Source organism: Tympanuchus pallidicinctus, unplaced genomic scaffold (genome assembly GCF_026119805.1).
Source record: "Tympanuchus pallidicinctus isolate F22 unplaced genomic scaffold, pur_lepc_1.0 scaffold82, whole genome shotgun sequence".
NCBI classification, from domain to species: Eukaryota; Metazoa; Chordata; class Aves; order Galliformes; family Phasianidae; genus Tympanuchus; species Tympanuchus pallidicinctus.
This window is the reverse complement of record NW_026294805.1, coordinates 108,896-122,144: the sequence shown is the minus strand read 5'-3', so window position 1 is coordinate 122,144 and position 13,249 is coordinate 108,896. Positions and strand designations below refer to the sequence as shown.

General features: G+C 68.5%; 1 protein-coding gene across 1 annotated transcript; it reads right to left on the bottom strand.

The window, feature by feature from the left end:
- Positions 1–344: 344 nt before the first annotated feature.
- ERBB3 (erb-b2 receptor tyrosine kinase 3) lies at positions 345–13,041 on the bottom strand. The gene is made up of 28 exons (XM_052669770.1): positions 12,901–13,041; positions 10,460–10,611; positions 9,846–10,032; positions 9,064–9,189; positions 8,630–8,695; positions 8,426–8,544; positions 7,472–7,613; positions 7,278–7,391; positions 7,067–7,187; positions 6,925–6,998; positions 6,769–6,859; positions 6,177–6,376; positions 5,954–6,086; positions 5,555–5,645; positions 5,335–5,489; positions 5,012–5,065; positions 4,686–4,827; positions 4,379–4,498; positions 4,203–4,301; positions 3,944–4,129; positions 3,707–3,862; positions 3,230–3,305; positions 3,015–3,161; positions 2,825–2,922; positions 2,607–2,750; positions 2,314–2,382; positions 1,809–2,073; positions 345–1,489 (listed from the first exon to the last, which is right to left on the bottom strand). The coding sequence occupies exons 1-28, from the start codon at positions 12,977–12,979 to the stop codon at positions 948–950; spliced, it is 3,948 nt and encodes a 1,315-aa protein (XP_052525730.1). The 5' UTR covers positions 12,980–13,041; the 3' UTR covers positions 345–947.
- Positions 13,042–13,249: the final 208 nt, after the last annotated feature.

Here is a 13,249-nt window from a genome sequence, read left to right as displayed (position 1 = left end):
AGCCGAGTCCCCTCCCCCTCGGACTACGGCTCCCAGCAGCGCGCGCGGCCCGGCCCCGCCGCGGACTCCAGCTCCCGGCAGGCGGCGCGGCTCTCGCGAGAGATAGAACCGGAAGTAAGGCCAGAAGTGGTGCGCGAGTGCGGCATGGCGGAAGTAAGGGGTGTAGCCGGCGCTGTTCGGCCTCGCGCAGGTCGCTGCCCCGGCATGGCGACCCCCAGCCGCCCCTTCCTCTTCGCCTTTGCCCCCCTGCTCCGCCCGGCGCCAGGCCCGCAGGTCCAGCCCCATCCCGTGCCCCCTTCCTCCCTCCCCCCATCACACATCAGCAGCCACAGCTCTGCAGCCCGTTCTCTTCCAGTTGTATTTATTCCACGTTTACAAACGAGACCCGACTCCCTGGGTGCGGGGAGATGCTCGGAGCGCAGTGAAAGGGCCCCTGTGGGGCCCATGGGCGCGGCCCAGTCTCGACCCACGGAGCCCCTCGGGAGGGCCGTGTTGCCAGGGTTGCCATGCGGCGTGGGCACACAGCCCAGCCTGCAGTCGGGGCTTACCCTCAATCCACCTCATGCAGGAAGCAAAGAAATGCAGGGCCTCTCACCCACGGCAGCTGGGAGGACCCCAACCCCACAGGTAGCCCCCCCCAAATCCCCCCTCCCAGCCCAAAAGCAGGGAGCCTGACCCCAGCCAGGGCCTGCAGCTGCAGTCCTGCACGGGGAGGGGAAACGCTGGGAATATCCCTGGGGCATGGCAGTGCAGAGGAGGGGTCCAAGCCCTCCGTCCCAATGGGGCCTGAGGGGTTCGGGATCAGCCCCACACCCAGGCAGGGCTGCCCCCCCCAATCCCACGTCTTCATGTCCCCCATGGAGCTTTGTCTCTTGCCCTCCGTCCAGCAGCAGTGGGGGGGATGATCCTTCATATCCAGTGTAAACAGCTGGGGGGGCAGGGGGTCCCTACGTCCGCTGGGCGTCCATCTTAGTGAAGAGGCGGCTGTGCCAGTAGTCGGGGTTGTCGAAGGCACAGTCCGAGGCCTCCAGGCTGCGCAGGGGCTTCATGCAGGCTGGGGGGGGTCCGGGGGGGCTGCGGCAGCCAGGGCAGGGAGGGCCACGGGGGGCCAGCACCGCCTCCATCTCCTCGTAGCCCTGCTCCTCGGCTGGGGCCGGGGGGGGCTCCCCAGGCCGCATGTCGGTGTAGCCGTCGTGCCGGGGGGGGCAGCCCTCGTGCCGGGGTCCCGGCCCCCCCACCACGTTGCCCAGCGAGCGGCTCAGCCGCGGCTGCTTGTTCATGTACTCGTAGTCCTCCTCCTCCTCCCCACGGCCCGGGGAGGGCCCTGCGGGGCTGCCCAGCTCGGAGCCCACTTCCATGTATTCGTAGCCCAGCTCCTCCAGCGAGGCTGGCCGCGGTGGGGGGGCTTGCAGCGGGGCGCCAGGCTGCCGGTTCATGTACTCGTACTCCTCCTCCAGCTCCGGTACTGAGCCCCCCGTGGGCTCTGGTTCTGCGGAGTGGAGGTCAAACAGCGGCTGTGCCCCCACAGATCTACCGCAGGACTGGGGCTGAGTCCCGGGGGGCTCAGTTGTGCCGGGGAAGGGGGCTGAGGAAGGGGTTTGGGGAAGGGGCCACCCAGCCCTCCCTACAAACGCCGAAACCCCCAACCCTAACCCTGCAGAACCCCAAACTCAATTCTGGAGCTGAGACCCCCACCCCAAGGGAGCCCCCCAGTGCCCTGCAAGGAGAGACCTCCACCCACAGCCCAAACCCTGCTGGGAAGGAACCCCCCACAACCAGGAATGGGACCCCCAGGCTGGGACCCTCACCCCGTCCGGCGCAGCTGGGTGTGACGTAGCCATTGGCGTCCTCCTCGCTGCCCTCTGAGCTGGGGGGCGGGGGGGGGAAGCTCTCCCTCTGGGACAGGTAAGCGCTGTCCCCCCGTGAGCGCAGGCTGCGGCAGAGGCTTCCCGACAGCGACAGCCCCTCGGCCAGGTCCAGCTCTGAGGCCGTGCCCCGGCCCTCCGATGACTCCGACACCGTCCGCCCCACAGACTCCTGGCGGCTGCGGCGCGGCGGACGCGTCCCAGTGCCCTGCGGGACATGGCAGCGATTGGGGGGGAGGGGGAAGGGCTCCATTACCTCCCCTTCAGTGCCGTCTCAGAGCTCCAGCCCCACAGACCCCCTCTCGCCTCTGAGCCCAACCCCAACGTAATGAAATAAAAGGAATTGAAATACAATGAATTCCACTGCAACGCCATGGAACGCGGCGCAGCCCAAACCCTTTGCTCCCCCCTCGGTGCTTCCCTTCCCTCCCACCCCTGCTCCAGGTACCTGGCGGCTGCTGAGGCCGGGCTGGTTCATGGGGATGTATCCAGCTGGAGGGCTCAGCAGGCTGGGACTCTGGGGGGGGACACGGGGGGTTGGTACCAAGCGGGGCAGCGCATCCCACAGCAGTAATGGAATGGGGGTCCCCACCAGGGTGATGGCTTAGGGTTAGGGTCAGCTCTGCCCCCCCAGGGGGAGACATGGGGGACACCAGACCCACACTCTGCCCCTGCCCAGGATGCAGCCAGACCACAGCAGGGGCCCCGGGGTGGGGGGGGCAGAGGGGGGGGGGGGCTCACCCGAGTGCAGCTGCCTCGTGGCCGCGGGGGGCAGAGGCCGAAGGACACATCCAGCTCCTCCTCCTCCAGCTCCAGCGTCTCCATCTCATCCAGCTCTTTGTCGCTCAGGGTGGGGGGCTCAGCGGGCGGCACGGCCCCGCTTTCCTGCGGTGGGGATGGGCACGTGAGGGGCTGCGGGATCCCGGCCCAGGGGGGGGCCAGGGGGGGCTCTCACCCACCTTGATGACCAGGTAGCGGGGGGGGTCCCGCGCCATGCGGGTGAACTCGTTGGCCAGCTCCTTGAAGGTGGGGCGGATGTTCTCGTCGATCATCCAGCCTGGGAGCAAGCAGAGAAGGTCGTGGCAGGGTGGGGGCCAAGGGCAGCCCCCCCCCCCCCCCCCCTTTGCCAAGACAGCGCCCCCCACTCACATTTCACCATCACCATGTAGACGTCGATGGTGCAGATGTGGGGCTGCGGGAGCCGCTCGCCCTTCTCCAGCAGGTCGGGAACCTCTGGCAAGCGAATCCCGGCGTACGGCTCAGCCCCAAAGGTCATCATCTCCCACAGCGTCACTCCTGGGGGGCAGCAATGTGAGCGCAGGGTGGTGGGGGGGCTGATGGGGGGCTGGGGGGGCAGCGCTCACCGTAGCTCCACACGTCACTCTGGTGCGTGTACTTCCCAAAATGGATGCTCTCCAGTGCCATCCACTTAATGGGTGTCTGAAAGGAGAGGGGGGGTTGGGGGTGTGATGGGTAGGGGGCATTGGGGGGGGGGGAGGGGATGGGGGATATGGGGATGGATCGGGGAGAGGGGGGTGAGGAGATGGGGGGCATGGGGATAGAGCTGGGGGGGGCGGGTTGGGAGCTGGAGGATGTGGGGACTGACCCAGCGGGGGAGAGGGTGAGGGGCTGGGGGTATGGGGACAGACCGAGGACTGGGGGGGGTGAGGGGCCGGGGGGCACAGGGACAGAGCTGGGGGTGGAGGGAACGCGCAGAGCAGGGACTCACGGCACACGGGTACCGGGAACATCCGGATGGGAACGGCTCTATGGGATGGGATTTGGGGGGACCCACGGCGCAGGGTTTGGGGACAGGGGGTCGCAGCGACGCGGGGCCCCACCTTGACCTCGTTGTAGAAATACTTCTTGTCGTCGGGGTACAGCAGATCAGCGATGCCAAAATCGGCCACCTGCGCCTGGCTGGGCGACTTGAGCAGCACGTTGCGCGCCGCCAGGTTGCGGTGCACCATGCGGTGCTCCTCCAGGTAATACATGCCCTGCGTGCGGGGCGGGGGTCAGCGGGGGGGAGGGGGCGACGGGGGGTCCTCCCACTCCCCCGGCCGCAGCCCAGCGCTCACCTTGGCCACCTGCACGCACCAGTTGAGCAGCAGCTGAGGGCTGATGCTGCCGCGGTTCTTGCGCACGTAGTCGAGCAGGGAGCCCAGCGGCAGCAGCTGCGTCACCAACTGCAGCTGGGGGCCGGGGCAGATGCCCAGCAGCCGTACGATGTAAGCGTGGTCCAGGCTGCCGATGGCCAGCATGTGCTGGGGGGGCAGGGGAAGGTCAGCATCGGGTCAGGAGAGTGGTGGGCAGCGGGGGGCACAGCGCCGGACTTACGTCGGTGACGGCATGGAAGGACTGCTGCCCGCTCCAGTCCTGGATCACCTTGATGCTCACTGGGATCTTGATGGAGTCGCCGTCCGGGATCCAGATGCCCTGCGGGGTGGGATGGGAAGGGGATGAGACGGGGGTGGGATGCGAGCGCTGCCCTGGCTCCATTGAGCCCCCCTCACCTTGTGCACGGTGCCAAAGACGCCCGAGCCCAACACCTTCAGCCGCTTCAGCTCCGTCTCCTTGAAGATGCGAGCCAGCACCTTGTTGGCCTTCTCACTGGGGTCCAGCGGCTCCAGGCTCTGCAGGGGGAGTGGGGACAGAGAAAAGGAGGATGGGGAAAAACGGAGCGGAAGCGGGCAGGGATGAGGTTGGATGGGGACGGATGGGGCAGCGGACACAGATGGGTGCAGGAGGGGAATGATGGAGGGGACGGATGGAGGGGATGGATGGAGGGGGCGCCCCCTGCCCGCCGGACCCCCCGCTCACCTCACCCCGCTCCAAGTAGCGCCGCATTGCCCGCTTCTTCTGGATCTTCTTGCCGCGCCAATAAAGCAGGGAGAGCAGGACGCAGGAGCAGGAGAGGAAGAGCCCCCCGACCACCAGCACTGCGATCACTGTGGGGGCTCTCCTGGGTGGGGGGACGGGGCTCAGCTCAGGCGCCATCCGCCCCACGCATTGCCCACGGCCGTGCCCCACAGCAGGGAGACAGCACGGCCAGGAGGGGGGCACACACGGGCAGGGAACAGCCCCAAGTGGCACAGCACGGCACAACGAGGCTGAGGGACCCCCGAAGCCCCCTGGAGACCCCATACCTGGCACTGGGCAGCGCGTCCCCCAGACAGTCCCGCAGCAATGGCCCTGTGCACCTGGGGGGGGGGGGGAGCAGAGGGGGGTGAGCCGTGCACCACGCGCAGCCTCCCATTGCTCTGACAGCTTCCCATTCTCCTCCATTCCCCTCCACTGCCCCCATTTCTCCCCACTGCCCCCACTTCTCCCCATTGCCCCACCACATCCCATTCTCTGCCGTTTCCCCCATTTCACCCCATTCCCCCCCGCCGCCCCCTTTTCTCCCCATTCCCCCCCATTGCCCCCATTCCCCCCCATCGCCCCCACGGCCCCCGCTCCCCCCACACACCCACGGGTGCAGTTCTCATGGCAGGGCCTGCACTCCCGGCTGCTGTCTGGGTATTTGTAGATGGGGCCGCGCTCGCCCAGGATGCCTTCGGGGCAGCGCTCCACGCAGTGGGGTCCGTCACGATAGTGGGCACAGCGGGTGCAGGTGTCAGCGCCCTGCAGGGCAGGGGGGGTTGAGCACCCATGGGATGCCCCCGCTCCCCCCCCCCTCTGTGCCATACTGAGCCGTTGCAGGTGACGCCGCCCTCCACGCGCTCGCACTCCGGGTGGCACTCGAAGCATTCGGTCCCTTCGGCGAACTCCCGCGTCTCACTGTGGGTCGGGGTGGGGGGGCGGCGCTGAGACCCCCCCGTGGGACGGCCCAGCCCTTGGGGTCTGTCCCACCTGATGCTTTTTAAGGGGTCCATCACACCCCAGTGCCACCCATGTGGTCCATCCCCTCCCAAAGCCCTTCGTCGGGTCGATCCCATTCCAAGCCCCCCCCAAGGGGTCCCTCCCACCCCGACGCCCCTCATGGACTCCGCCACATCCCTGCGGACTCCATCTGACCCCAACGCCCCCTGCAGGGTCCATCACAGCCCCCATCCCCACCGCCCCCACCGCCCCCCATCCCCCCTCACCCCTGGGTGAAGCTGCAGGACTCCACGCAGACCCCGCGCCGGCTGTAGTGTCGGCAGGACAGGCACTGCGCGGGGCCGGGCCCCCAGCAGCCGTCAGCAGAGCACAGCGGGTCGCACACCTTCCCCTCTTGCTCTGCAGGAACGGGGGGCAGGGGAGGGGGGCTGAGCGCGCAGCCCCAGACCCCCATCGCACCGCAGCCCGCCCCCCACGCCCCTCACTCACGGCATTTGCCGCGCGGTTTGTTGTTGCGGATGTCGAGGTCGGCGCGGCGCCGGGACAGCGCTGCCCACTGCACCGTGTGCAGGTAGCACAGCCGCCGGTTCTCCGTGATGTAAACCCGACCCGCGCTCACCTCCCGCAGCGAACGCAGCCCCAGCGACGTCACGTTGTCGTTTTTCATGATGAGGAGGGAGAAACCCCGGCTGGGGGGGCAGGAGAGGTCGGGGGGAGGGACGGCGAAGGGATACGGGGATGGAGAGGGACCGCGGCGGGGTGAGGGGATGGGGGGAGATGGGGGGATGAGGGACGGGGGTGGGGTGCAGGAATGGGGCGGAGGGGGATGATGGAAGATGTGTGAAGGAGGGACGGAGGGGCAGCAGTGGGATGGGGGGTGCGGAAGAAGGGGGCGCGCGGCTGAGGGATGTGGGGACATGGGGACAGAGGGGACAGCGGGGGGTGCGGGATGGCAAAGGGGAGCTGGGGGACGAACGGCTGAGGGACACAGAGGGAAAACGTGGGATGAAGGAATGGGGGAAGGCCAGAGGCAGGGGGGATGAGCAGAGGAGGGACATGGGGACCAACGGGGGGGGCTCACTTGTACAGACTGCGCCCGCCGATGGTCTCCAGGTTGGAGAAGACGCTGAAGTTGTGCATGTGCTTCGGCCAGGACTGGATGTTGAGGTACCCTGAGGGGGGTGGGGGGTCAGGGGCTGCGCGGGGGTCCCAGCAGCCCCCCCATCTCCGCTCCTACCTGTGATCTCCCGCACCGTGCGGAACACGTTCAGCTTCTCAGGGTCCAGCGCTGAGATGTTGCGCCAGGGGTCCCTGCAGGCCGTGGCCGTCAGTAGGAGGGGGGGATGGGGACCACAAAGCCCCCCCTGCCCCCAGCTCACCCCTCCAGGCCGGTGATGAGGAAGTCCAGGTTGCCCAGGATCTTGGTGCAGTTCACAAAGCTGTCGATGTTGCTGGAATCCACCGTTTGGTAATGGCTGCCGGCGCCGGTGCCCTCACAGGCTGCGTTGGGGGGGGGGCACACATGATGGAGGTGCATCCCACCCCCCCCCCGCTCCAATCCATCCCCCCCAGCCCCTCATTTCCCCACACCTTTGGGGCACAGCCCGGCGCACGGCTCGCACATCTTCAGCCCGTTCTTCTCCACTTCCATCTTGCTGCTGGGGCAGGCGCGCACGCAGGAGCTCTGATCCACCACGAAGTTATCTGCGGCGGGAGGCGGGGGCTCCCTCAGACCCCCCCTCAGACCCCTCCCCACGCCCCCCCCCACCCCCCGCCCTGCTCACGGGGGCAGCTCCGCACGCAGACGCTGCCATATTGGTACTTGGTGTCGGGGTTGGGCTCCAGCTGGAAGGTCAGCTTGTTGTAGATGAGCGGCTGAGGGCACAGCGGGACGCAGGCACCGCTGTCATTGAAGTGTCGGCAGGCCTGGGGGGCAACAGGGCGTCGGGTGGGCGGACGGACAGAGGGACGGGGGGGGAAACGGGGAGAGAGGGACAGAGGGATGGACGGAATGGAACAGAAGGACAAAGGAACAGAGAGACAGGGAGACGGGCAGAGGGACGGATAGAATGGATGGAAGGAAGAACAAAGGGATGCGTGGACAGAGGGACAGAAGGATGGACAGAAAAAAGGTCAAGGGGACAGAAAGACGGACAGATGAATGGGCAGAGGGACAGAAGGATGGAGGAATAGGCAGAGGGATGGAGGGACAGAAGGACAGACAGAAGGAAGGACAAAGGGACAGGCAGACAGATGGACAGAGGGATGGGGAGACAGAAGGATGGACAGAGCGGGCAGGAGGAAGGACAGAGACAGACAGGTAGATGGACAGAGGGACGGACAGAGGGACGGACAGACACTGCCCAGCCCACACAGCGTCCACCCTCAGCACACAGGTGGGAGCCCTCCCCACAGATGGACAGAAGGACGGACACACAGACAGACCCCCCCCCCACCCCACACCCACCCTGGGAATGCAGAGATGAAGACACCCCCCCCCCAATCCACAGACAGACAGACATGAGGGTGGCTGGATGGACAAACGGACACACGGTAGGGATGGGTGGACAGACAGACAGACAGCCTTCCCCCAGCATCGCCCCATGTATATCTGGAGGGGGGGGGAGGGTGGCACAGGGACGAGACCCCAAATGCGCAGAGGGGCAGGCAGACAGACGGACACAGAGGACGGACAAACAGAAGGAGGGACGGACGGGCAGTGGGGGGGGTTTACGTACGAAGCAGTGGGTCTGCAGGGGTCCGGTGCAGCCCCCCGCGCACTCCTCATGGCAGCACTCGTTGGGCGCCCGCCCGAAGCAGCGCCCATTGCACTGCGGCGCACAGATGGTCTTCGTCACTGCGGGGACAGCGGTGAGCGGGGCGGGGGGCAGCGCCCCAGAAACCCCCCTGTAGACCCCCCCCCTAAACCCCCCGGTACCCACACTGCTGGCAATCATCGGGTCCCGGCCCCCAGCAGTGCCCACCGCAGCTCTCGTGGCACGGGGCGCCTGTGGGACAGAGCACAGGGGGTCGGTGGGGGGTCGTGGGGGGGGGGGGGTTAGGGTTAGGGTTGGGTCTGTATGGGTGTGGGGTCAGTGGGGGGAGGCGGGATCAGTGGAGGTCACTGTGGGGTGTGGGGTCGGTGTGGGGTCTGTATGGGGTGAGGGGGTCAGTGAGGGGTGTGGGGTCACTGTGGGGTGTGGGTCAGTGCGGAGTCTGTGTAGGGTCAGTGTGGGATCATGGTGGGCTATGGGGTCACCGGGGGTCTTGTGGGGTCAATGTGAGGAAGGGGGGTCAGTGTGGGACCACTGTGAGGAGGGGATCAGAGCGGGGTCTGCATGGGGTGAGGGCTCAGGGCGTGCGGCGCCCCACGCACACGCTCTGCCGTTGTCCCCCACCACGGGCTCCAGCCGGGGGTCCCGCATGATGTCCCTCCACTCCACCGTGTCCACGTGGCACAGCTGCTCGTTCTTCTCGATGTAAACTCCGCCCGCCAGGATCTCTGTGGGAGCAGAGCGGTGGGCGTCGGGCTGCGGCCCCCCCGGCTCTATGGGGTGGCACCGCTGGGGGGGGTGGGGGCATGGAGGATGGCGCTGATTCGTTATGGGGGCACCGTGGGGACGCGGCCCCACTCCGGGGTAGGGAAAGTGGAGCACAGGGATGGCGGAGCCCTGGGGTGGGCAGGAGGGGGGGAACGTCATCGTGTGGGGACGGCGGAATGGGGGGTGGCATCGTAACAGGGAGGGGACAGTGGGGAACGGCACTGCTCCAGGATGGGGACCATGGGGCACAGCATCGCCTTGGGATGGGGACAGTGGGGTACAGGGGGATGGCACCGCTCTGGGATGGGGACCACAGGGATGGGGACAACAGGGACACGGCACCGCTGTGGGACGGGGGACAGTGGGGTAAAAGGGGATGGGGGACCACAGGGAGGGGGGCAATGGGGTACAGGGAGATGGCACTGCTGTGGAATGGGGATCGTTGGGATGGGGGACCACAGGGCACTGGGAGTGGCATCGCTCCTGGATGGGAACCAGGATGGCACCACACCGCGATGGGAGCCGTGGGGCACAGCCCCACTGCAGGACAGGGACATTTGGGGGGGGGGGGGGGTGGCAGCAGGCAGTGCTGGGGGTGCCAGGGACGCGGCCCCACCTGTGAGGCGGTTGAGGCCCAGCTGGCGCAGCGCGTGCGTGGTGTTGGGGTTGTAGTTGAGCAGCACGAAGAGCGCGTATTTCTCCTCGTAGAACTGCGTCCCGCGGATGACGCGCAGGTTGCGCAGAGGCAGCGTGGAGAAAACGTTCATGGCGATCAGGATGTAACCCGTCACCTCCCGGATGGTCTGCAGGGATGGGATGGGATGGGATGGGATGGGATGGGATGGGATGGGATGGGATGGGATGGGATGGGATGGGATGGGATGGGATGGGATGGGATGGGGTGGGATGGGGTGGGATGGGGTGGGATGGGGTGGAATGGGATGGATGGGATGGATGGGATGGGGTGGGGTGGGATGAGGTGGGATGGGATGGGATGGGATGGGATGGATGGGATGGATGGGATGGGGTGGGGTGGGATGAGGTGGGATGAGGTGGGATGGGGTGGGATGGGGTGGGGTGGGATGGGATGGGATGGAATGGGATGGATGGGGTGGGATGGGGTGGGATGGGATGGATGGATGGGATGGGATGGAATGGGGACGTGTCCCCCCCACAGCGGATGGTGGGCGGGTGGCTGGTTGTGGATTGTCATCGTCCCCCCCCCCCCACCTGCAGGAAGGAAAGGTCCTGTGTGTGGTCGATGAGGACGATCTCCAGGTTGCCCATCACGATCTCGCAGTTGTTGTACATCTTGTGCAGCGTTCGGTACTGGTGCTGCGCGTCGCCTGTCACGCTCAGGCCGTTCAGCGTCCCTGCGCACACTGTGGGGCAGCGCTGCTGGGGGGCGCTGCATCCCCAACCCCACAGCGTCCCCAACTCCAATACTGTCCCCAACTCTGGCCCAACCCCACACCATCTCTAACCCCACAGCATCCCCAACCCCAGTAGCGTCCCTGGCCTCACAGTGTCCTCAAACCTGGCATCTCCGGCCCCAGTGTCCCCAACCCCAGTGTCTCCAACCCTGGACATCCTCAACCCCACAACATCCCCAACCCCACAGCGTCCCCAACCCTGGCATCCCCAATCCCACAGCGCCCCTAACCTCATAGCATCCCCAAAAGCGTCCCCAACCCCATCACTCCCCAACCCCAACGGTGTCCCCACACCTCACCCACACCCCTCCCAACCCAACACATCCCGTCCCGTTGCCCCCATCCCCTCCTAAACGAACCCATCCTTCCCATGTGACCCCCGTCGTCCCCCCCCACGTTGACCACGGCGCTGCCCCCACTTCACCCCTCGTTCCCCCCCCCCCCGGCAGCGCCCTCCCCTTTGGCCCCGTCCCCCTCCCACGGCCCCGTCCCCGCCCCTCCCCAGCACCACCCGAACCGGACGGGTGAGCGTTGCGCAATGCGGGCGCTGCGGGCAGTGCCCCCCCCCCCCCACCCGGACTTCGGACTCGGCCCCCCCTCCTCCCCCCCCCAGCCCCAGGGTTAATGATTCCCTGCCTTCCCCCCCCCCCCCCCCCCCTCGACGGGGCGCACAGGGCCTCTTTGTGCTCGGTGCCCCCTCCCCGCATCCGCACAAAGCGCTGATTGTGGAGCAGGGTGGGGGGAGCGGAGCCCCCAAAAGGCGGCGGGGTTGGAGAGGGGGAGCGCGCACCCCCGGGGGGTTCAGCCCGGGCCCAGACGTGACTCAGCCCCGCTGGGGGGGGCTCGGGGCGCTCAATGGGCGCTTTGTCTGCACCGGCAAGGGGGTGGATAAGGGCCCGCGCCCCCGGGGGGGTGCAGAGGATGGGCACAGCTCAGTGCAGCGCGGGAAGGGCGCGGGGAGGAGGGAGCGGGGGGCTATAGCAGCAGCAGACCCCCGCCTGCCCCCCCCTCTCCTGAGGCCGGAGCTATTTCCATGGGAAGGGGCTATAAAAAGGCCTCAGCTGTGGGGGGCGCGGCCGCAGCCCCGAGGCCGCGGGGATGGGACCCCCACAGCCGGCGCTGGGGGTCCCGAGGTGGGCGCAGGGCTGCGGAGCTGCGGGGACCACGCGGTGCTTTGGAGGCGTCCCCCCCGCGGGACCCCCCGTGCACCTGCCCGGGCCGGGGGGGGGGAGGAGGGGGCGGCGGCAGCTCGGCGTTATCAGCGCGCTGAGCCCGACGGCAGCTCCGGAACGCCGCTATCTGAGCGCCCCGACGGCCCCTCGGCCAGGAATAGCGCGGCGGGAGGGGCCGAAGGAACGAAACGGAACGAAGGGGGGGGGGGGGCCGACCTTCCGCCCCCAACCCCGCGGGCGGCACAAAGGGGGCTGTGTGCGTGGGGCCGCGCTCCGGCCCGAACAAAGCGGCTCTGAGTTGGGACCGGGGGGGAAACGCTGGGATTTGGGGGGAGAGGGGGAGGGTCGGAGAGGCGCTGCGGCCATCGGTGGGTGCAGGGGAGGGGGGTGGAGGAAGCCCCAGAACCACGGAACCCCCAAAAAACGCCCCGCGGTTTCGGTGCTGTCCCGGTCCTCGCGTCCCCCCGACGTCGCGCCCACCCGCGCCGCGCCCGCAGCACATGGCCGCGGCCGCAGCCCCTCCCGCTGCGCTCCCGCACGTTCGCCGCACCGCGCCCGGCCCCACCCCCGCGCTCTGCCCTCGATGTTTTCCTTTTGGGGTTGAAAAACAACACCCGGGTTCTGCCCGTCCTTCCGGGAACCGCGTCCCTTCTACCCGTTCCCCGCTGCGGCGCCGGGGGGTCCCGGTAGGACTCCGGTCGCCTCCTCCCGCCCGGTTCCCGGCGCGGCCCGAAATATCCGCGGAGCTGCGGGGGCTGCAGGTGCCGCACGGGGGGGGAGGGGGAAGGCGGGTTTCGGCCGAGGAAGGGGCGCGGGGGGACCAGAAGGGTTTCACCGGGAGCGGACCCCCCTCAGCCCCCGGCGCGGGGTTTTTTCCGGGGTCGCGGCGTTGAAAATCGGGCGCGGGGACCGGGAACTTCCGAGGGTCCGTCCGCGCGTCCCGGGACTCCGCAACGGCGCAGAGCCCCCAGTTCCCGGGAACGCCGAGCTCTGCCGGTGCCCGCACCGCTCCCGCGCCCCGCACAACCCGTCGCGGTGCGGTTCCCGCTCCCGGTGCGGCGCTCACCTGCCTGACCGGAGCCCGGCGCGGGGCTGAGGAGCAGCAGCGGGAGAACGGCGCAGAGCAACGCGCCGGGCCGGGGCATCCTCGGCGCCTCTCCGAGCGGCGCCCGGCGGTTGCGGCGTGCCCGGGCGAGGCGGGGGGAATGCACCTGGCGCGGGGCCGCCGGGGCGGGACGGGCTGGGCCGGGTGGGGCGGGGCGGAGGCGGCCCCAGAGCCGCGGGACGGCGGCAACCGGGGACCCCGCGCGGCTCCTCCGGCGGGGTCGGGTCCTTCCGCAGCCCCTCACCGCGTGGGGAAGTCGGGATCCCGCAGCCCTGCCCCGAAGGAGGGGGGGCCGGGGGGGGGGGTCAGG